Source organism: Littorina saxatilis, linkage group LG5 (assembly GCF_037325665.1).
Source record: "Littorina saxatilis isolate snail1 linkage group LG5, US_GU_Lsax_2.0, whole genome shotgun sequence".
Classification (NCBI taxonomy): domain Eukaryota; kingdom Metazoa; phylum Mollusca; class Gastropoda; order Littorinimorpha; family Littorinidae; genus Littorina; species Littorina saxatilis.
In genome coordinates, this window is record NC_090249.1 from 23,130,835 (window position 1) to 23,154,795 (window position 23,961).

Genomic DNA, 23,961 nt, shown 5'->3' on the forward strand with positions numbered 1-23,961 from the left:
TCCATTCTGCAGCTATACGTGCTGTTCTGTGACTGTGTATCCGTCTGACCAAAAGCAAGGACGAATATAGCGGTGATCGCCCTGGTCAACGGATATGACCTACAAGACCAGAAAAGTGCATACTCGAGAAACCGATCATCAGTGTTGAAGGCAACCTGTTAAAATGTCAAAGAAACGTATAGCAGCAATAGCTTTAAATCATACAGTCCTGGTACAACAAGCTGACTGCTTCCTCTGCAGAGTGGGGTTTCTTTCATGGTCTTTCCCCGTGTAAAACCTGCATTGCCAGATCTGAGACTGATGGTGTGCCGGTGTGGCCGTCATATTGGTCCTGCCGTCATATATATTAGGCCAAAAAAAAAAATTGTCTGATTAGGGTAACCCGACCGACCCTATCGATTTGGCGCCGACCCAAAAACTTTTTTTTGATTTCACAAAAAAAACAACAACAAAAAAAGGTAAAAATGCTAAAAAGAGACATTTGGCGTTTCTTTCTCTCCCTTTCTCTCTGTTTTATTTATACGTTAGTTTTGAAACATGTATTCATCAAATATAAGAAGTGAATTTACACACACACACACACACACAAAAAAAAACAAAAAACCCTACCTACCTACCGACCCTACTTTTTTTGGTCATGTTACCCTAAACAGACAATTTATTTTTTTTGGCCTTACGATTCTCCACACTGAACAAAAAAACACCCTTCGATAGTACTGATGAGCGACCTTGGGTTCCTTACATTCATGGGGCTAAATTTGTCCAACCAATTTTTTGTATTTAACTTAGAAATGGGATTTCATCCTAAAATGTTTCCCTTCTCATTCAAGGGACGTAACCACTCGGTACACGTTTTCGAAGAAATCGATTTTTGGGGTGAAATCTATTCAATTTCACCACGGCCACCGATTTTCTTCACATGCAAGAAACTGACATGCTTTTCGTCCTTAAATAATGTCATTTCATTAATTTTACCAGAAAACAACATTTCCGTCTCCAGTATAAATCGAGGGGGTATAATATGACGGCAGGGCCAACATGACGGCGTCACACCGGTTCGTTTACACCGAAAGGAATGTGCCTTTCAATGTAAATCTCAATGAGACACAAAACTGTCCAATGCAGTCTCATCAGTAATTTGACTATCATTTCTTTTCAGTTTTTTTCACATTAAAAAACAAATTGGTAAGATACTGGACATTTCAGGTTAACGCGGAAAGTGGTATGAGGATGGCTCAATTTGACTGAGCAATTTCCACAGACACTATCATGTTATCATGTGGTTCTGCAGGCAATACGGCATTGGCAAGGGCAATAGTGCCAGCGATTATGAAACAATGGACGCAACTATGCTTACCGCATTGGTGATGCTAAATTAGCTGTTTATCGCCCGTACACCAGCTAGCTGGCAAGTCCCTCGCACTGAGATGGGATTACTAGAATAAGAAAACTTAAATCCTATTCTATTCAAAGCTCTTTAGACCACCTCAAGGTTCAACTGGACCGTTCGTGAGCATTTTTTAGTGTCCACTTGAACAGATGACTTTGCAGTGCAATCCATCGATAAGGTGCGAGTGTAACTTGTATCTTGTCTTGTACAATTTTCCATTACAATTTTCAATATCTAAGTGTTTTAGCACGTGACCATATCGAAACTGCAATCATAACAAGTTTAAAAATTTAATAAAAAAAACATTCGAAAAAAAATCAAACACACAGAAATTGATGTTGATAGTGTCAAATTCGACGTCTACCGACTGGTGACCCCTTTAAGCGGCGTCGGTGATAAGTTAAAGCATGGTGGGAAAGGAGGGTGGACGTGTTCGTGACGATGCACAATCCACGTCGTCCTATATGGTATGTCAATGCATTGTATGGAATTGGTGCATAATGTATCTCCTTTTCCTGTTTTCTGCTTTCCCTGTTAATGAGTGAATGTGTGTTTGTGTATGTGTGTGTGTGTGTGTGTGTGTGTGTGTGTATGTGTGTGTGTGTGCCACGGTGTGTGTGTGTGTGTGTGTGCTTTTGTGTGTTTGCGCGCGTGCTAAATATGACATGACAAAATAAATGTAATTGACGAAGAAAAAATGCTCATGTCAGCCATGCAGTGTGCTTGATGTACGAAGCAACCTATGACAACCTTTTCTTTCATGTGCGTGTTTTTAGTGTTTCTTTTTTGGTTTCGTTATGCAGTATTTTGTTGTGTTTTTTGTTGTTTGTGGTGTTTTTGTTTTCATGTGTGTGGGGGAGGGGAGGGGGAGGGGGTTAATGCTTTCTCTATAGCCTGTATGTTACTCTCATTATTCGTGCAGTTCATTCAAATTTTTATTCATCATTCATTTCACTTTTACACTTTTTTAGTATTCGTTTGTCTGTTGCTTCATTGCTTGTCTGCCAAACTGTGTAACTGTTTATTTCTTCAATGTGTCAAAGTATACACGACCGTGAACATTTAAAAGAAAGAACGTGTCAATGTGTTATTAAATCATTGTCTTAAAAAGGCTTGTTCCTTGTGATTACAAACAACCACTAACGAAACGTTTAACGAGTGCTACGTGTGCAGAAGAAAAAGAGGGAGGAACCAAAATGAAGAGAGGGGGAAAAAAATTAGAGGGGACACCCGGGATCGAACCAGGGACCTCTCGATCTGCAGTCGAATGCTCTACCACTGAGCTATATCCCCATGGTTACAATCCTATTTTTCATTATTAATAAAGCACAAGCAAAGTCCCTCTAGCTTCCCGACATCTGTGCCGAGCACGGGCTTGTCGACAAGACTTTCATTATGCGAAATCAGCTGCCGGAATCGTATGATCATCAGTAGCTTCCGATGTAACTGACTAAACTGTTCCCCTCGTGTTACACTATTCACAGGTATGGATAAAGCAAGGGAGAAAACCCCCTTGTTTCGTAGTCTTCAATCGATTTCACCGGTAACTTCGTAGTCTCTGATCGTCTCTTATTCCGCAAGCAAACTCCGAGAAACGTTGCACGTTACATATCTTCAGAGCACTCAGTAAATCCTCCAATTTTGAACGTTTTTATTTTTTTGACTTCAATCGAATTGCTTGTTTTTGTTAGAACACCTCCTAAACAGACCGCGTGCTACACGACGCTCCATTTTGCCCGCCCGCTGTAGTTCCTTCCCACAATGCTTTTGAGGTTCTGTAAAGGTAGGAGAAGTATTCCATTTAATTTGAACGGTGAAAAAAATAAAAACAAATTGGCCAGAACTGCTTGAAATAAATGTGATAGAGTTTCAGGTGTTCTGCATACCTAGAAAACTAAAATGGTAGGGCTATGCTCTTTATTTGAAAAAAAATACAGAAATAGTCGAGAAGAAGAAACATTCTTGTTGCCTCACGGTGGCCTCAGCGTTTATGATTGGCTAAAGAGCTAGTCACATGACAGTATCTCATCCGGAAAGGGGTTAGTCTGCTTTGGAGGGACCAAGGAGAGAAGATCATACGAAGATGCCGGTATGTTAGTTTTTGCATTTACGTTTTTGTAGCGATGCTGTAGTCTTTGCGTCAATGTCATTTTTGTATATCTGTTCATTTTAGTATGATCAGCTTGTTTTGTGTGATGATGCAATTTTGTCTAGATTTTTTTCCACAACGGGGCCCCTCCCGGGCCGCATAGAATCATTTTTACTGACAGTGCGAGTGGGTGTGTCATCGTAAATTTCAGCTAACATATAGGTGAGCAAACACAGCGACAGTTAATAAAATGTGTGTACATACGTGGGCCTATCCACGTACCATCCCTGCACGCATTGTACATAGGCCTACCTTTGTCCGACACGCTCCGGTGGTTGCGCTTTCACCAGATTACACTGTACGGATTACTCAGCCAAGAGGACTGGCATTGATGGAATTTTAACAGTCGGTGTCGGTTTCTCACTCGAGCTATCAATTTGCATTTCATTTTCTTTTACACTCTTTGGATAAACAGAGAGTGGGTTTTGGGAGACTATGATGTCCGCTTGTTCAGTAAAGAGATAAGGAGAGATGGTTTGGGAGATGTGCGCACCTCTAATACTGACTGAGCCGCATTGTCCGGCAGTGTAGGTTGGCCGTCGGCGGGCGGGCAGTTGTTCAGTTCAGTTGGCCGGACAATTTTGTTTTGTTGTCTGTTCGGCCTGGTGTCCGTGTGAGTGCATTTCAGTGTTTGTGATAATGTATTATTGTGCAATGTGTATTATATAGTGGCGTGTGTGTGTCCGCGCGTGTGTTTGTGATAATGCTTTATAGTGCAATATGTTATTCGTTGATATGTGTGTGATTGCACTGTAAATAATGTTATATTGTATTTTCTTCCAATACAGCGCCTTGAGCAGGGTTGAACCTGGATACATGCGCTTTATAAATATTTTGCATTACTAAGTTAGTTATTATACCGGCACAAAGACACACACACACACAGACACACACACACACACACACACACACACACTGCACACACACACACACACACACACACACACACACACACACACCGGCACTGCCCAGACACACACATACACTAACTCCATCACTGAAAAGTCAGTTGCATCACCATGACTGAGGAACTTGATAACTGAAACCTTGACTGATTCGTCAGTCACAGAACTAGCAAAAGAATGCCGCGCTACAAGTAAAAGAGGCGGACTGAGTCAACCCGTCCCTGTTTCACAAGCGCCTTAAATTTCAAATATATATATCTATCAAGCTGTTATCGTCCCCGTCTGTCTATCAGTCCGTCGGTGGGTTGGTTCAGTAGTTTTGTCTTCTTTTTTTTTTGCCGGTCTGTCTGTCTCTCTGTCTCAGTGTATGTCGGTACGCCGGTCTGCTTGTCCGTCCGTCCATCTGTCTGTCGGTTCCGGCGCTGTCTTGTAGTTCAGGCTGGTAAGTGTTCCGCCAGTGTTGATGCTAAACAACCAGATGTCAGTGCTGAAACATTTGCGTAATTTCAACTTGTGTTACTGCCTCAGTGCATTCTGATAGTCATCGCTCCGGCCACGGCTATTGCCAGTTGTCTCTCTGACTGACCGGACGCTACAGTCCTACGCGAATCTATCAAAACAAGAATACAGAGTTATCTCCCATATGTTTTTCGCGAGCATTGATCTAAATTTGAGATCAGTGTTCGCGAGACGAAAATGATTGCAGATTGGCCGACTTCGACAGTGATCTCCGTTCTGTTCTTCACAGTTATGATAAAGACATCGTTCTAAGGTCAAAACAAGTCGAAATTTTGGGACTGCTGCCGGAAGGAGACCGTAATATATGGTTTCATCACTGTCAACTGGTTACAGAAAAAATCGTCTGCTCCAGCGAGCGCCGAAACCAAACGGTTGATTATCACGTGACACTTTTGCCATATTTAGAGTTGTTTGCACAGTAAATACAGCCGCGAAAAATAGCTCGCTTGAAACTGTCTTACATATCAATTCCTTTGTAATTTAAAAATTAAAAATTACACACCATGAAAAATCATTATCGACGATCGCGAATCTGCTTACATCCATAACACATTACGAAAAGATCTAAATATGTAAAAAAAAAAAAAAATTTAAAAATCGATTTCCTCGCCAGACAAGGAAAACCAAGGCATCCTGTCAGGGATAGAATGAGCCGAACTCATTTTGACCTGAGTTCAGGATGGCCTCAGTGTTGTTGTTGCTGCCGTTTGTTGTTGTTGCTGCCGTTTGTTGTCTGGGGAAGGACCTCCATTCAATTTAATCCTATATTAATCGCCAGTTTGGATGAATAATTGATATTGCGGCCAGTGCGGCCACATTGCTTTTGCCACACTCGGAGCCGTGTCGGCGTCAGAAACCAGTTTTTGGGAGAGGGGAGGGGGGGGAGGGGGTCAGTCCGACCGATACTTTGCTTGGTATGCATGGTATATGTAGGTGTAGATGCCGTATTGTGTTAAAGGCCGTACACTCCGTCGACTGACAAGGTCTCGTCAAAGCCTACTTTTACTCCTTCAGGTCTATGATGGCGAATGTGCTCACTGTGTGCACGTCAAGTCAACACTTACTTTCCTGGTCATGTGTTTTGAGTGATGAGTTGCCGGCAGTACGAACGGTCACTTGTGATTCTGAATCACTCGCACTGACTTGATTTGTTTCTCACGGCCGATAAAAGAAAACGGAGAAAAACTCGGAGGGGAAAATACGACGGGTTTCAAGTAAGTTGGGGGAGGGAAGCCGGATGCTCAAGGTCGCGTTGCATTGCAACAACCACACACTGCTCACAAAATGACTGACTGACGCACATCGTGGCGTACACTCACACAGTCACGCAAACACACACACACACACACACACACTGACTGTGACACGCACGCACGCACACACACACACACACACACACACACACACGGCGACAGCCAGGCGGCAGCTAGATCTTACAAAGACTCGCATTTTTCATTTCAGTTTCATGAAGTACACTGAGTCACTAAAAACTCGAGGTCAAAAGAAATAAACCGAGCTTGATGTTGATCCTGCTTTATCCTGGCTATAGTGGGCGTCAGTTGTTGTGGAATGTCCCACACACTGATAACTCCCCTGGTGTGACTGACAGAGCCACTGGACTGTGGGGGTGTACTCAGTGTACACTGACACCTGTCATAGAAGGACACACTACGACATGCTATGAGTACTTCCATAACAGGTATACTTTAGTCATGTGAGAATGTACATTACACAGCTACCCAGCGCTGTGTTGATAGGACACCCCAGCAGCTACCGGTGTTGATGATTGCAGGTGTACTTTCTTTAGTCACGACCGCAAAACTGTGAGAGTTGTCGTATACAGTGGTACCTGTGTTGAGAGGGACCTACAAATCAGTTGTCCCTAGATTTCAGGTGTCCTTTCGTGACAGGCAAACCTTAGTCGGGAGCTTGTGACCACACAAGTACACGACCGTGATTATACTGTTATTGTGTCAGTCGTAGTTTGAAGAGGCGGATAATTTAAATGAACATACTGCATGAGTCATTCACTTGAAATCTTTTCAAGATAAGCTGATTGACGTAGAACAATGAAGCAGTGTCCGCACATCAGTCTAAAATAAAGAGGAGTTGAATAATTTCCTATGTTTCACTGATCACTGAGTCTGTTTGTTTGTCTGACTGCCTGTCTGTCTGTCTGTCTGTCTGTCTGTCTGTCCGAGTGTCTGTCTGTTTCCCTCTATGTACGTTCAACGAGCAGCCTTTGTGTCTGTGCGTGTGTCTTCTGTCAGACGTGAGTGAAACCCCGTATCATCTCCTAATAAACACAACAGTACACACTCAGTATCTCAGTCTTCCTGGTGAAACACAGAATTGAATCGTACACGGCTGCCTGAGATACCCTCCAGGTGAAGGCCATGGCAGAACCAAACAAACCGTTGGCAGAAATAGTTGTCTCAGACCAACAGTCAATAGAACTCATCGCATTTTGGCACAGACGGCAAGAAATAGGCTCACTACCTGTAGTTAGCTAATAAGGATTCGGAAGTAGTCAGAATGGAACATGTTCCCAAGAGTTTGAAGGGTCGGCATCAGTGAGCCTTTGGGGATAATTTACTTTTGGCATGGAACCAGTTTTTGAAAATGTAGGCAGTGCAGTGTGCATGCAGTGCCGGGAAAGTGCCATTTTGGTCCATTTTTGTTTTAGATGCTAAAGAGGGGTGGGGGAAGAGAGAAAAAGAGAGAGAGAGAGTTTGTGTGTGTGTGTGTCACTCAACAAGTCAACAAGTATACCGTTCCATGTCAAAACAGTGGAGGCGAATTCAGTATTAGAGCTCACAGTCCTGTGTTATAGCTGCCTTGTTTTGTTTAGCGTGTGCTGACAAAACACTAGCCCCTGCTCGTCAAGCGTTAAACGGTTTGTCTTTCGCCGCTAGCCTGCAGGCGAGTTGGCGTTGTTTATCTCTGGTGGCCACTGTTTATAATTCAGAATCTCGGAACCGAGTCTCAGTAAAAACTCTTGGAGAAGTCTGCAAAGCGAAGACCAGAGCTTTTTTGCTATGTATGTGGGGGTTTTGCAGACGACATTTTGAAGCATACGCGTTGCCATGACTGCATCAAAATGTTGTATTAAAAACTTCGATAAAGTATCTCAGTTGCACATTTTAGCAAGGTCAATCATTATGCTAATTTAAAATCGCTTCAAGCACTTATTGATTAAAACCAAAACTGTGAAATATAATCTGCTAACACTTTCTTTTATCTATCTAGAGAGTATTGCCAGGATGGTCACGTGCTTCCGTCTTAAATAAACGGGATTATGTATGCCACAGTATGGATGAACCGAGTTGCATTCACTGAAGTGGCCGTAACACAGGTTAAATAGCAATCTGTTTAACAGAGCTCTGTAAAGCACACAATCTCCCCCCCCCCCCCCCTCCCCAGCCCCCCAAACAGATTAACAAAATAAAAGAAGATGATTTTAGAAACAGCAGCCGGAAAGAGGCCCAGGGGGGGGGGGGGGGATTAAAGATTGGAATTTAATTATAATTGGATAGATCCGCCGCACTGCCAAGAAAAGTGTACAGTGTTTCACCCACTTTCCCGAAAATATATGCATCTGTGTTAAAATTGTCAAAATGGAGTTCCAACTTATCATCAGTGATCAGACATAATTATGTAGATAGATGATCAATGTAGGCTATATTATATCTCTGTTATCATGCACTACTGACTCAACAACACAAATACTTGCTGAATATAATATCTCTATTTGAAAGCATATCCAAAGGAACCTTTTGTCTCTGTTGATAAATATCGAAGTTCATTGCATTATCTTTACTCTAGACTTGTATTCAGTTTCTCTGTCAGAGCGGCAAAGTATCGTCTGCTACAGACACCGACCCAGCAGTAAGAAAGCATAGGCTCTAGCTGAATACATTTTATTTTTTTCTCGTCAAAAGTAGAAAATACATTCATTCGTAAAGAAGAACTAGGGTTTAGATGAAAAGGTTAGTCAGTGTAATATCATATATATACCAATAGATTAAGGAAGATTTTTCAAGAAAGTGCCGATTGTGTTTTTTGTGGTTAGGCCTATCTTTTATCGCGAGTTCCGACAGTAGCGGCTCGGTTACTGCGGACCAGCATAACTGAGTTCACACAGAACTATTCTCAGCTGCACTCAACATGGAAAAAACCCTGTGTTAATTGTTTCAAGACAACCACATTTTGTAACACTACTTTGAAACTTCTGCTTCTTGTCATCATTATAATCATTGCAAGGGCTCCAGGAACTGAGAAATGTTAAACACACTTAAAACCACGTAAATGTTACAGGAAGGCGCCTTTACCGCCTATGCATGGTGCCACAGATTTCAGCAGCTAGCGGCCGCCGTGACCTTGCAAGGCGGAGCATCGAAATTTGCGCGGAATATTCAAAAAGCTTAAACCACACTCACTTTTTTTTCTTGAAAACAGCATAAATATTGTTTTAAGCGTAATAAGTTTAATCTGTATGTATGCTGGAGGTGTAAATGCACTAACATGCATATTTTGTTGCTTGTAAGATGTAGTGTTCACTTACAAAACTTTGACAAGTTTGGTCTTTCGGTTGGCGGTGTAATGTGATTCTTATGTACCGGTTCGACATGTAGGAAACAGCAGTATTTAACTGATTTCTTCCGCATTGAATGTTTCTTTGTGCAATCAGTATAGAAGATTGCAGAGAGTGTATTCTGATGATTTAAAATGTGTGTATTATTATTAAGCAGCCCTGATAGTACTGACTATGTCTCTTTCTACTAAACTGACTCAGTGTGTGACTTCTTAACTGTGCACATTTTCAGCCAGAAATTCATTTCTCTTCCTTGTCTTGCTTGCAAATTTGTTCTTTCCTGGCCGAGCGATAACATAAACACTCCTGCCAAGGGTTGTGTTCTGCCATGTTTTAGAGCTCGGAAAGGCAGCAGAGGGCTTGTCATCAGCTTTCCCTAAATGGATTGCTTGAGGGCTAATAAGGAAGGGATACTGCTATATCAGTGGTGGTTGTTGACATATATACAGCTTGCTGAATCCTAATGCATGGGCCAAAGAAGGAAACTCGGCTCCACTGATTTGATATGGTATCACATAGTGTGTCATGTCGTGCTCCCCCCCCCCCCCCCCTAACCGGGCTAATATCTGTTGTTGTTGCCCGCAGTGGGGCACTGCGGTTATGAAATTAAAGGCCCCTCCTGTTTTTGGAACCGCAGGAGCTTTCTAGTTTGCTGTTAGGTAGATTTTTGGTTCCTCTTTCCTGTCATGCTCTCTTTTTCTTCATGAATTCTTTTCTTTTTTCTGCCTTCTTGCTCATTCACCTGTATTTTTTCCAAAAATCTCTTCTCTTGCCGCTTGTCTCGCGATTCATGTATAGTTTAATCTGTTAGTGTTCTGATGTAAGTCCAGCAGTAGATAGGTTAAGCCTATTTTAACATACTGGAAACTGGTAATCTTCCAGTAGGTATTAATTTAGTTTTACTAAAGCCTGCTGGGACACAAGTAATGGGTTAGTGCATTTGTAAACAGGAATCGCTTGACAAGTGGCCCCCTTCATCCCCCCCTTCCTCGTCCTGATATGGCTCTGCGTAGTCGGCTGGACGTTAAGCAACAAATAAACAAACAAAATCTGTTGTTGTTGTTGTTGTTGTTGTTTTGTTGGGGTGGGTTTTTTTTTGTCGTCGTCAGTCGTCGTCAGTGTTACTGTGACAATACCATGCTTTCCTGCTTTCACCAGGCTTTGTGGATAGCAATTCTTGCAGTGATTGTGGGGCAACATGTTTTTTGGTCCGTTTGCTTTAGCCGCCGAGTAACCGTTATCTCACGTTTGGTGTTTTTGTCGTTGTCAAGTCGCTGCAGAGTGCAGGTCACGTTGACATTGCCGGTAGAGTAGACGAGGCTGCTCGATCAATGGAATACGAGAGAGAGAGAGAGAGAGAGAGGAGAGAGAGAGAGAGAGAGAGAGAGAGAGAGAGAGAGAGAGAGAGTCTGACACACACAGAGACTGGCCATGGGGGGGGGGGGGGGCAGAGAGAGAGAGAGACAGGCAGACAAAGACACACACAGACAGAGAGAATTGGCTTTTGGATGGTTTATTTTGTTTGAGGCCATTGATACATACACAAACTTGAACCGGTAATAAGGGGGTGTGGGGTGGCGAAACACTTGTGAGAGTGAGTCTGTATGTCTGCCTGTGGCATAAAAGTATACAGGTATCTCGAACTGTACCGGTAACGACCACACAGCCCAGCATCAATCATTCAGGAAATACTACACCTAAGTAGTATCCATGTCTTCTTATTACCTGTGGATCCTTGTTACTGCATAACGATGGTTGTTGTTCACCGTGAGAGGCTAAAATATCACCCCTCTTACCGATAGGCAGGGGCAGACAGGAAGCACGCCATTCTTATCACACTGATAAGGTCAAAAAGGTAGGCCCTTGCTTGTTTCTTCCTGACAACTTGGCATTTTCCTCCCTTTCAACGTTTTCCTGAGACTGTAGCGCGTCCCACCTCACCCAGTCCCCTCCCCCCGCCCCGCCCCCTCCATCCTGCGACTATGGAGATCTACTCCTGCCGCGTCGTCCGAACATCCCCGACACGCCCACATCCTGCTTCCCCCAGCACTGACACAGTTCGTCTACTTCATATGTCCCAGTTTTCCTTACCTGTGTGAGTTTGTTGTGTCACGCACACACACACACACACACACACGCACACACACACACGCACACACACACACACACACACAGAGACACACACATGCATACAGCTTTCGACTGCAGGCGGCCACAAAACTCAGTGCCCCTGGCAATATTCATCGAAACTTCCTCGCCCCAGCAAAACTGAGCGAAGTGAAAGATGAATCGCTAACATTCTTGTGACACATATACTGTAACGCACCGTCACACCTACACTTTTCGCTGACACACTTGCTACACGTTACCACTCTCCACGCATTTCCACATTCACCCCTATTTATTTATCTTTACTTATACACACAGGAGAACACCCCCCCCCCCCCCCCTCCCTAGTCTTATCTTGAGACATCCTCTGTTTTAAGACTCTACTGTCTCAGATTTTCTGTTCATAACGTGAGTAAATGTACCTCCATTTACACATTGCGTCTTGTTCAGGCCTAATTACACCCCCGGTATAGGGGTGTGTATAGGATTCGATGGATGTGTTTGTTTGTTTGTTTGTTTGTGTGTTGGTGTTCGCATATAGATCTCAAGAATGAACGGACCGATCGTCACCAAACTTGGTGAACAGGTTCTATACATTCCTGAGACGGTCCTTACAAAAATTGGGACCAGTCAAACACACGGTTAGGGAGTTATTGGTGGATTAAGATTCTACAAGGACTTATAGAGGGACATATTAATGGTCAAAGGGAAATAACCTTCTCAGTTGGTGGCAGTGAGAATGGTAAGGACGGGGGTGTTTTTCCTACCTCGGAGGAATTTCTTGTTTTCACAGATTTTAGGCGGTCTGAAGGATAATGATCTTCCACCTCGTGTAAATGTTCATGCTCACCATCACAGCTCTGTCGATGCTCAGTGATACATTGGGATAAAAACATCCTCCCAAATATCTTTATTCTGGTTGCTTTTGGGGCAGAAAGGGGGGAAATCCTGAATTTATTTCGCAGGTTTACATAGGTGTCAGTTACTGTATGTCATTAATTCAGCAACAAATTCTGCTTTGCACAAAGAAAGCAGCCAGACTTGCCAGTGTGTGTGTGGACAAGGGGAAGGATGCTACTAGTACACTATTCCAGGTAAAAGTCAGCACATATTTTCAAGACGCTCAACACAAGGAGTTAACATCTCCATGATGGCCTTCAAAAAGGGGTAACACTGTATTCCATTAAAACTGATGTCAGCAGACAGTGTCCGAGCATTGTGTGACTCCCACGCTAAAGGCCGGTCAGTTCACTGGACTGTCGATAACGTCCAGTGTCCTTTGACAAATGACCTGTGACGTGCTGTGCGGGTCTGAAGTCTGAGTAGGGACCGCTGGAATGCGAACTATGCCAGCGACAGGCTGTGCTGTCCTGATGAATGATGTGTGTCTATGTAGGGGTGTTTGCTTGTGTCAGGGAGGGGTAGGGGTAAAAGATGTGTAATTTGTCAAGAACCTCTTTCCCCTCCCTGCATAAGATTGCCGGTGTGTCTGTCAGTGTGATTGTTACATGTATATACATTGTTTGTCTTTTTATCTTTGTGTCTGTTATTGCTTGTGCTTGTAAAAGGGTTCGTGGGTGCGTGTGTGAGTGCCGGCGTGCCGGCATGCGTGCGTGCGTGTGTGTGTGTGTGTGTGTCAGTGTATAGTGTGTGTGTGTGTGTGTGTACCATTGTGTGTGTGTGTGTGTGTGTGCGTGTGTGTCTGTGTGTGTGCAACATATTTGTCAGTAGACTGATCTGCTTGCATGCATACGATACTGATTTAGATACCTTACAGTGGTTGACTGCAGTTGTCTGTTTGTCGGTATTTTTACCTTGGCAGACTGTGCATATGACTGCTGTTGCATCACATGTCACGTCCTGGTTAAGAAACGAGGAAGCTGGGGTCAGTAGTAGAATAATATTAAATGGATGTGAGTCATGTCAGTGATTTTAGGGGGAGAGGGCGGGAGAGGTTGGCGTATCAAACTATAGACTGAGCAGTGTGAGCGACGGTGAGGCCGGGAGATTTTAATTGACGGAAGGGGCCGGTGAGAATTTGGATTGGGATGATTATTGCATTGCTGATTCAGATGGAATTTGGGGGAGGGAGAGAGACAACTCTTTGTGTGTGTGTGTGTGTCAGCGTGTGTCACTGAGTGCGTGTGTGTGTGTGTGTGTGTGTGTGTGTGTGTGTGTGTGTGCATACGTACGTATGCCTCTGTCGGGGTCGGCCCGCTATTGCGCGGGGCCGCTATTGCGCGAATCTTTAGGCCGGTTAGGGTTAGGGTTAGGGTTAGATTCGCGCAATAGCGGACCCGCGCAATAGCGGCCCAGCCCCCCTCTGTCTGTCTGCCGTTCTATCTGTCTGTCTGTCCGTCAGCGTCCGTCAGTGTGTGTTCGTTCAAGCCCTCAAACCTGTAGTCTTGCATATTCGGCGTTTATACATGTCATACTCTGAAAGCGTTGAAGAGAAAGTCAGTCTGTCCGTCTCTCTGTCTGACTCTGTTCCTTGAAGTACAATTTTATGCTGACTTGTATTCTTCATCCTCGCCCGGTGTCACGATTTCATCTTTCGCCTGTGTACATATTTCCCCCTCGACATATACTCAAGACTGAAATGTTGTTTCCTGGTAAAATTAAGAAGTGAAATTATTTAAGGACGAAAAGCATGTCAGTTTCTTGCATGTGGAGAAAATTGGTGTTAAAATTTAATAGATTTCAACCCCAAAATCGAATTCTTCGAAAACGTGTACTGAGTGGTTACGTCCCTTGAGTAAAAAGGAAACATTTTAGGATGAATCAAATTTCTAAGTTAAATAAAACAAATTGGTTGGACAAATTTGGCCCCATGAATGTAAGGTACACAAGGTCGCTCATCAGTACTATCGAAGGATGGTTTTTTGTTCAGTGTAGAGTTTATACTAGATCAACGAGGCCAAGAAGCGACTGAAATATCAACACGGCGAAAGATGAAAACGTCACACCGGTCTTGAAAACTACGTGGTGTGAGCGGCAAGCGTGTACTGTGAGTGGGCGGGGAAAGTTTGGAGAGATCAGAAAGCACAGGCACATGCCAAAGATTGTACACACACAAAAACGCAAAGCTATTGCACGAATATGAGTAACTGATGGTTTTGTGCGTGTATACTTTCGTGAAAATTAACTTGCTTAGTTGTGGACCTTAAAGTCTTTGTCTCTCCGTTTGTCTCTGTCTGTCTGTCTGTCAGTCTCTCTCTCAGTCTCTCTCTCAGTCTCTCTCTGTCTCTCTGTCTGTAGTCTGTCTGTCTGTCTGTCTCTCTGTCTCTGTCTCTGTCTCTCTCTGTCTCTCTCTCTCTCTCTCTCTAATTATTATTATTAAGTTTGATGTGATAGTTCTTTGATTATATTGTTTTCTGTTCTTGTTGACCCTATATTAGGGCGAGGGCTGGATGTAAAAAAGCAATATTCTTGCTTATCTATTACCCTCGATAATAAAGATTTTGTCTTGTCTTGTCTTGTCTTGTCTTGTCTCTCTCTCTCTCTCTCTCTCTCTCTCTCTCTCTCTCTCTCTCTCTCTCTCTCTCTCTCTGTCCCTCCCCCGTCCACCGTCATTGAGGCTACTCTTCAGGCAAACTGTGCGTGCACAGACAAGACAAAACCGCTGCAAGGTATACAACCGCTACAAGCATACATAATTCACCATTAACTAGACGTGACCAATTCAAAACGATGACCTATGCGAATAATAGATCAAGTAAACAGATTCCAGACATGAAGCCTTAGCACGGTGGTGAAAAGTGCCCTTACAACTGAAGTCCTCAGTGACAAGCAAATTGGGCTATTACTGACTGCTCGGCAACAGAACGAGGTACTCTTGTCACAAACGTTCTGTGGACGGAGGTTGTTTTTGATTTGAGACTGAACGGAACCGTATTTCAGTGTGTTGTTTTGTTTTGGGATGTTATAATTCCTTGTCTGTCTGTCCGTCTGTCTGTCTATCTTGTCTCTGTCTGTCTGTCTCAGTGTCTGTCTGTAAGCCCTACGTCTGGCTGGCCGGCTAGGCCTACCTACTTACTATCTGTCTGTCTACCTACCCGCCTGTCTGTCTAACTGCTTGCTAGTCTGTCTGTCCGTCCATTTATTTTAGTAACATGCATGCATGTCAAGTTATGTGTACTGACAGTACTGATCAGCCTATATACCCAATGTAACGGTGAGCCTTTGAACGTCTTCTATCCGTCCGTCGAACTTTCTGCCAGGCTGTCCCTTCTTCTGTATTGGTCAGTGTCCGTCTGTCTGTCTCTCCGTCGCCGTCTGTACGACCATAGGTCTGTCTCTCTGTATGTACCCTTCCAACCCAGCTGCTATCCTCAGCACATTCTTATAACGGTAGGCCATTCACCATGGTAACTGACCTGTTTGTGTGTATTTGCAGGGAACAGTAGCACCAGCTGATGACTTTGACGCGGGCGCTGCGGCCGAGACGCTGCGGAATGCCATGACTGGTTTTGGTAAGTTTCGCCTCAGTCCTCCACGGTCTTTGGGCTGGTGGATTTGAACAGTTCTGTTAATCAATTACTGCTCTGTGAAGTTGTGTCTTATGAAATTACGAAAGATTAAAAGAAGAGGGTCAATCACCGCCATGAATGTCTCGTGTCTGGGTTTTTCCTGCCTGTCTGTCTTGCAGTCTGAGTACCTGGTCAGCCTGGAGTCTGTCTGCCTGTCTGTCTGCCAGTCTATTAGTACCGGTCAGCCTGAGTTCATATCTGTCCGCCTGTATGTCTGTCTGCCATCTCGAAGAAACTTGCACGAGTCACTCACACGAACCGTTCTTATGCAAACAAATCTTTTTTCAAGCGTTTCAGGTTGCTAGATTGTGTATATACGGATTTGATTGCAATGATTCTTTACATAATGATGACAGCTCATGAAGACAACTGCTACAGTTAACTTGGTATGCAAGCGGCTTGTTGGTGAGGTGAACGTGGCAATGGTTTATCTACCATTCACCCTTTCACGACACTGGCCCCAAAGGGTTTAAACTCGTGATCGTGATTGGCGTTTTTTGACCTTTCTGTGACCGTGATTGCCGAAATTTCCATTTCTGTGATCGTGATGGGACTTTGCCCACGATCCGTGATGAAAAAAAAATCAAGTCTCGTGATCGTCATTTGTTTTCGTGATCGTGATGGGCATTTTTGCTAAGCATTTTATTTTCAACGTACATTTTTCACAGCTGTATCACTCTATGATCCTCTATTCGTCAAGGTGTTTGTGATCGTGAAAACAAAAATCAAGGTAACCGTGATCGTGAAAGCTAAAATGTCCCTTCCCGTGATCGTGATGATACCCCCCCTTTGGGGCCCTGGACACTTATTGACGTCATTTTCACAACTTCTCATTTATATGATTATAACAGGTTTCCCCTTTCCAAAACACAAACACCAAAAAAAAGGAGACAAAAAACGTTGCCATAAAAGAGCAGTTCGAAAATTTAAAAGGTTTACACACTAAAAGACTGCAAAACTTCCTGGATCATATCAGTTGGGTGCTATCTATACAGTGTACCGAGTTCTCCTGGTCCTGTTGGTTTCTGTTTAGCTCTCGCCTAAGCTGTGGCTAAAGGCCGTAATTGCGTTACGCCCCCTCTTACCTACCTGTAATTTCAAATTAGGTAAGAGGGTTATGTTCAAATGCCTCTGGCTGTGTGAGGTTCCCTTCACATTTACATCATCACTCACTAGATTCTCTCTCTCTCTCTCTCTCTCTCTCTCTCTCTCTCTCTCTCTCTCTCTCTCTCTCTCTCTCTCTCTCTCTCTCTCTCTCTCTCTCTCTCTCTCTCTCTCTCTCTCTCTCTCTCTCTCTCTGGTTGTCTCTCAGTCCATCTCTCTCTCTGTCTGTCTCTCTCCCTCAGCCTCTCTCTCTCCCTCAGCCTCTCTCTCTCTCTCTCCATCTCTCTGTCTCTCTCTCTGTCTGTCTCTCTCTCTGTCTGTCTGTCTCTCTCTCTCTCTCCCTCAGCCTCTCTCTCTCTCCCTCAGCCTCCCTCTCTCTCCCCCCCCCCCTCGATCTCTCTCCCCCCCTCTCTCCCCCCCTCTCTCTCCCCCCTCTCTCTCCCCTCCTCTCTCTCCCCCCCTCTCTCTCCCCTCCTCTCTCTCCCCTCCTCTCTCTCCCCCCCCTCTCTCTCTCTCTTTGTTGCAGCCGTGCAGTTCTTATTCTTTTACTCTCTCTCTCTCTCTCTCTCTCTCGCTCTCTCTCTCTCTTTCTCTCACTCTCTCTCTCTCTCTGTCTCTGTCTTTCACTCACTCTCCACCCCTCTCTTTCTCTCTCTCTCTCTCTCTCTCTCTCTCTCTCTCTCTCTCTCTCTCTCTCTCTCTCTCTCTCTCTCTCTCTCTCTCTCTCTCTCTCTCTCTCTCTCTCTCTGAATGTTGCAGCTGTATTGTTTTTATTCTTTAGACTAATAAATAGATTATCTGTTTAATGACAGGAACCAATGAAGATCCCATTCTACAGATCATGGGCAACCATACCAATGAACAGCGGCTGGAAATCGCCCAGGCCTTCAAAGTGGCGTATGGCAAGGTATCAAATTGATCCCTATATCTCCTCATCCAATATACCCCTGAAAACATACATGTTTCATACCGTGCCGGTCTTTTGAGGATTTAATCTCCAGATTTCAAATCAGTACACAAAAATCCATTTTCTCATTTCTTGTCAACAGTAATTTGAAATGCTTATAGTGTTGACATGCTCGGATTAAACTTTTTGTAAAATTATTTGGTTTCTAAAAACAAGTGATACTATTTCCATTTATATTTTACTTTCCTAAAGGAACTCGAGAATCATTATTGAGAAATGTTTTAACAGGAAAGGAATTGAGTGAAAACAATTACTATTCAGAAGAAACTGAAGAACAATTTCTCATATTTTGATGGACGAATTCTGTCGTCCGTTTTATGGGCCTGAGAAAGTTGTGCTAATTGAAGATGAAGTAAGCTGAGCTATAAACATTGGAACCCCCCTTTTAAGACCCCCCGATTTAATACTTTGATTTTAAGATTTATTTGTTCATGACCTCTATTGATTTACCCCCATTTTAAGATTCCCTCCTTTTTAAAGATCTGATTTTCTCAGATTTATAAGGTCCTCAAAGGGGTGTCCCACTGTACACAGCTCAGTGGGAATGACCAGTTAAGACACACCGAACATCATCTATACTGTTCAAAAAAAGAAACGCATAGTTGCTACTTGCCAAATTTGTTTTATTTTTCGAAAAAATTAACAGAAAATCCAATATTTAGATTATTTGTTTGAAATTTGGTATGGACACAGTTGAATGCACACACAGTTCATTTGCATCTTCAAATCAATCAGTCAATCAATACGATTGGGTGCCGAGGCTGTCAAGTCAGTAGGGGGTGTGACTGCCTTGAGCAGCAACAACTGCCCGGCACCTTCTGGGCATGGACTGGATCAGATGCCGGATATCTTGCTGTGGGATGGTGTCCCACTCCTCCTGAAGTGCCTGCAATAGATCGCGGTGATTTGCCGGCGCTTCTTCTCGCCTGCGCACACGTCTGTCCAATTCATCCCAGAGGTGTTCTATCGGGTTCATGTCTGGCGACATGGATGGCCAGGGAAGCACCTGGACATGGTGGTCGGTGAGGAACTGGGTGGTGAGTCGTGCTGTGTGCGGGCGAGCGTTGTCCTGCTGGAATATGGCATCCTGGTCAGCCAGAAGAGGAAGGGCGTGTGGGCGCAGAATTTCCTCCACGTATCGCTGGGCAGTTATGCGCCCTTGGACGTGCACCAGGGTGCTCCTTCCAGCGGTATTGATCGCCCCCCACACCATGACGCCTCCACCACCATGAACGGGTGCCTCATCCACACAGTTGGGCGCGTAACGTTCGTTTACTCTCCGGTAGACCCTCCTCCGACCATCATGTCGCTGGAGCAGGAAGTAGGACTCGTCGCTGAACCACACGTGTCTCCAGTGATTCCGGACGGTCCAGCGAAGGTGCTGGTTGCCCCACTGCACTCGGTTCTGGCGATGGCGGCGGGTGAGGACAGCTCCTCTGTGAGGTCTGCGAGCTCTCAAACCAGCTTCATGCAGGCGGTTCCGCACGGTCTGGTCCGATAATCGGTGTGGCCCGGGGAGAGCCTGGACAGAAGATGAGGCCGACAGGAAACGATTCCGGAGGTGGCGGAGCCGTATGAAGCGGTCGTGAGCAGCAGTTGTCGCCCTTGGTCTTCCCGCTCGTGGCAAGTCAGCAACGGAGCCAGTGGCTTGAAACCTGACCCACAGTCTACTGATGGTGCTCTGGGACACGTGGAAGTGCCTGGCGATTGCACTTTGACTTTGGCCTGCTTGTAAACGACCCAATGCAATTTGGCGGTCTTCTCTGCTCAATCGGGCCATCTTTCGTCGCTGAATTGTCGTCTGATTTCTTTGTGGCGAACAATCCGCTTTTATGGGTTTTGGAAGACATGGTGAGAGCTCAATATTCCCCGAGTTTCACGAGATTACACTGAAGCATGACGAGTGGTCATGCCAAATGAGCAATTTTGACATTGTAGCCACTGATAACGCATGCGTCACGTGCAGAGCTCACTTGTGGCAATGGACGAAAGGTCGACGACCAGATAAACATTTTCTGCAGTTTGGTGGATATCCTTGTAGCCATATAACTAAATTAACCAAATATTACAAGCTATGCGTTTCTTTTTTTGAACAGTATATTACTCAGAAGGAGTCCAGTAAATGACATTTATGTGACCCCTGCTTGCAGGATCTGATCGATGACCTGAAGAGTGAGCTGGGGGGCAACTTCGAGGACCTGTGTGTGGCTATGCTGGCCCCACCTCGAGTCTACGATGCCAGGCAGATACACGACGCCTTGGCGGTGAGTTGTTAGTGATTATGATGATGATGGTTGATGATGATGATGGTTGATGATGATGATGATGATGATGATGGATGATGGATGATGGATGATTGATTGATGGATGATTGGATGATGATGATGATCGATGATGATGGTGGTGGTGGTGGTGACGAGGAGGAGGGAGAAAATGTGTGTGCCCAGGTGAAAAAGTACCACAGTTTACTATATAGTAAAAGTACTATAGTATACCACAGTTTACTGTAGTAAATGTACCATAGTATACTATAGTACAATAAAGTACTTTGGTGGTAAATGTACTATAGTATACTATAGTATTTGTAAATGTACTAAAGGATTTTGGTCTTTTTTTTTCAAAAATGTACTATGGTATACTATAGTATACTACAGTATTCTATGTGGTACTTTTTCACCTGGGTGAACATGCTGGCACTGCTCAGGGTGTATGATGCCAGGCAGATACACGATGTCTTGTCAGTGAGTTGGTGTTGTCACTGTTGGTGATGATGGTTGATGGTGATGAGGAGAAGGAGGGGGGGGGGGGGAAGAGGATGTGCATGAACATGCTCGCACCACCCAGACTTTTTGATGTTCTGTCAGTGACTTGTTCTTTTCATTTTTGTTGTTGAAGAAGTAGAAAAGACCTTATGTGACAATGGTATATGTCACGTTTCAATATCACAATAAGGTGATTATGAACGGTTAGTTACTACTAACTAACTAACCACACCACGATCCACTCTTGCAGTCATACAAATAAATAGAATCAACAAAAGTATAAGTTTCAGACGCCTGTTTATGTAATATCACGCCACCTCCCTCGAGACTTCACTCCAAAAGATGTTCTTTTTACGTTCAAAACGTAAAAACAAGTGGTCACTGACAAAAATGCCAGTTAAAGTACAGAAAATAATAATAACACGCTGATCCCGTGTATAGTTAGGAAAAGTTACTGATCTGCCTTAAAGTGCTAATTCATGCAGGTGTCACACATCCCACGTCGTCACCACTCGAGTATAATCATTAATAATACAGATGACTTGGTGGTAAGGGTGCAAAAGACATGGTGCAACTTAGCTTTTTGCCACTGAGTGGGCGGCCCGTAATTAGTCTGTAGTCTCCACAACTGCTCCGTTGAATGTAGTGCCGGCTAGCATGGCAACGAAGTAGGGAACAGTGGAGACATCAGGCGCCTCACTCAGTCGCTGAAGGTCCTCCCGTAGTCTACCAGAAAAAGTAGAGTTGTAGCTGGTAGGACGGCGACAGCGACAGCAAATCACCAGTACAGCAGGTTAGCAGGTTACAAGAATGCCGCGGACGACCTGGTTACAGCATCCCGCTCAGCGTAGCACGTAGTCGAAAACAGCCAGCAACAGAAGGCTGCAACAAAAAGCATCGGTGCACTAAACATGTCATGCTACCCCTCACACACCACCTTTAAACATGTCACCTTTACATATCTCATCGAGCACGTGGGCCTGCACAAACGGACTTTTACAACAACAAATCAGCTATTTTCCTTCCTTCTCTCCATATCTGCAAAAACCTTTTACTACCTATTTTATTCATGTTTTTATTACTCAGTTAGTGGAAGAATCTTTTGTAATGTATGTTTGATGGTGTATGCTTTTAATTAAGCGTTGTTGACTATGAATGTAGATGTAAATGCTTGTATAACTGTGTTTTAATTTTAAATGTGTCAAGCGCAAAGAGCATAATTGTAAAGTTATGATGTTGCGCTATATAAATGCTCATTTATTATTATTATTATTAAACCATATAGAGATTAGTATTTTAGCGTCACAAAGAGCAAATTATGCGCTAACCTGGAAAGAACAACAGAGTATTTCATTCCACAAACACAGACTCGTCAACAGTGTTAAATAATGATTTATTACCTCAACAGCCTAATGTAGGTAGCTCTCTCTTTTAAGCGAATCCGCTTCCTTTTGAATGACTTCTGTTCGTCACAGAAATACCGCCATCCCCCTCTCGCGCTGAATCCTTATGCGGTGAAAAACCTTTCCCGCACAGCGGAGAAACTTTGACGCCCCGACTGTCAGCCAGCATGTAAACAAAGAGAAGGTGGTCTGTCCTTGGAGTTCCTTTTAAGCCCTACTGGCAAGCAGCATGGCACGTTGATATACAGTGAAGTATTTAAACGTGTTGAAGACCATCAAACTTGTAGGAGAATTAAGACACCGACGCTTCTCTCTCGCTGCTGAGTTTCGAGTGTCCAGTTAACATGTCTCACACAGACAACCTTGACAAAATCACGTGACTCACCTTGTCACGTTCCAAGTTCAGCCATCGCCAGTTTTGCCCCGACAGCAGAAATCGCCCACGTGAAATCCATGCAACACGAAATACCCGTGTTCGCTATGCTCGGTCAGCTAAAACCCAGCCTTGACAGAAAGCACAGGCGCTTTCTATCGCAATTGGCCAAGAGAAGGCACCCCACAGAGTGACACTTTCTCGATCCATGTCACTAAATCGTGACAGTACATACAGTGGCATCTGAGATGTGAGGCCCCTCCAACGAGAGGACACCTCAATATAAAGGACACTTTCTTTGTCCAGTTGTCTATTATCTTGACCAAAAAAAATACTCTCATGAAAGGCAACCTGTAATGTAGGGACACTTTTGGGTGGTCTAAAGGATGCTCTTTCGTATTAGGTACCACTGTAGTGCCAAGAGTTTTGCAAATGTTGTTCCCTTTTTGAGAACAGAAATTAAATATTTCAGTGACCTCAACATTGATTTTAAATTTACCTCTTCTTCACATGTAAAGTCAGTCTCACCTTCTCATTTCCCTGTAGTCCTAAAAAAAAGGGTATACCCTATCATTCCCTTCTTCCATCCTAAACACAACACCCACTTCTGAGGACAAGTCAGATGCAATGCAGGATCAGCAGTTACCTCTGTACATGATGAGAATGACAGCATGTATCGGTAATACACCTGTGCTTTATCAATGCATCAAAGATGAGTCGCAATCAGTTACTACCTGCTGAGGCAGTGTTACGAAGTATGCCTCAGGGCTTTACACACATGCTTGATTAGATTTTTTTTTTCTTTCTTTTTTTTGAATATATCTTGATCAATGTTTTGTTAAGATGAGATGCAGCTGTCAGCCTTGGTACAATATATTTGAAATTTAGTGATCTTTGATCCCTGTTTATGATAAAAGTCTGTGTCACAGTCTCAAAGTTTGATTATGATGTTTGGTTAAAGGTCTGTCTGTCTATGCATATGCGTTTGGCCACTGAGTGTTGTGCTGTCTCTGCATGTCTGTCCCTGTGTATGTCTGTGTCCATGTGTGTGTTCCTCTGTGTGTCTGTCATCTTTTTACATTTAGTCAAGTTTTGACTAAATGTTTTAACATAGAGGGGGAATCGAGACGAGGGTCGTGGTGTATGTGTGTCTGTGT

The 23,961-nt window shown here is 44.0% G+C and overlaps 2 protein-coding genes and 1 non-coding gene across 3 annotated transcripts in view; 2 read left to right on the forward strand and 1 right to left on the reverse strand.

The window, feature by feature from the left end:
- The window catches only part of LOC138966586 (uncharacterized), a 10,281-nt gene extending 8,193 nt beyond the window's left edge, over positions 1-2,088 (forward strand). Inside the window, exon 7 of the mRNA XM_070338868.1 lies at positions 1-2,088. This exon is cut by the window's left edge and continues 115 nt beyond it. The gene's annotated coding sequence lies outside the window, so the exon portion shown is untranslated.
- A 523-nt stretch (positions 2,089-2,611) lies between these two features.
- Trnac-gca (transfer RNA cysteine (anticodon GCA)) lies at positions 2,612-2,683 on the reverse strand. Its single transcript has one exon. It is a non-coding gene; the product is annotated as a tRNA-Cys (tRNA).
- Positions 2,684-2,707: 24 nt separating this feature from the next.
- The window catches only part of LOC138966587 (annexin B9-like), a 29,794-nt gene continuing 8,540 nt past the window's right edge, over positions 2,708-23,961 (forward strand). Inside the window, exons 1-4 of the mRNA XM_070338869.1 lie at positions 2,708-3,479; positions 16,063-16,138; positions 18,112-18,206; positions 20,417-20,530. Of these exons, the coding sequence (XP_070194970.1) occupies positions 3,474-3,479; positions 16,063-16,138; positions 18,112-18,206; positions 20,417-20,530 (291 nt within the window). The 5' untranslated portion in view covers positions 2,708-3,473. The remainder of the gene's footprint in view (positions 3,480-16,062; positions 16,139-18,111; positions 18,207-20,416; positions 20,531-23,961) is intronic.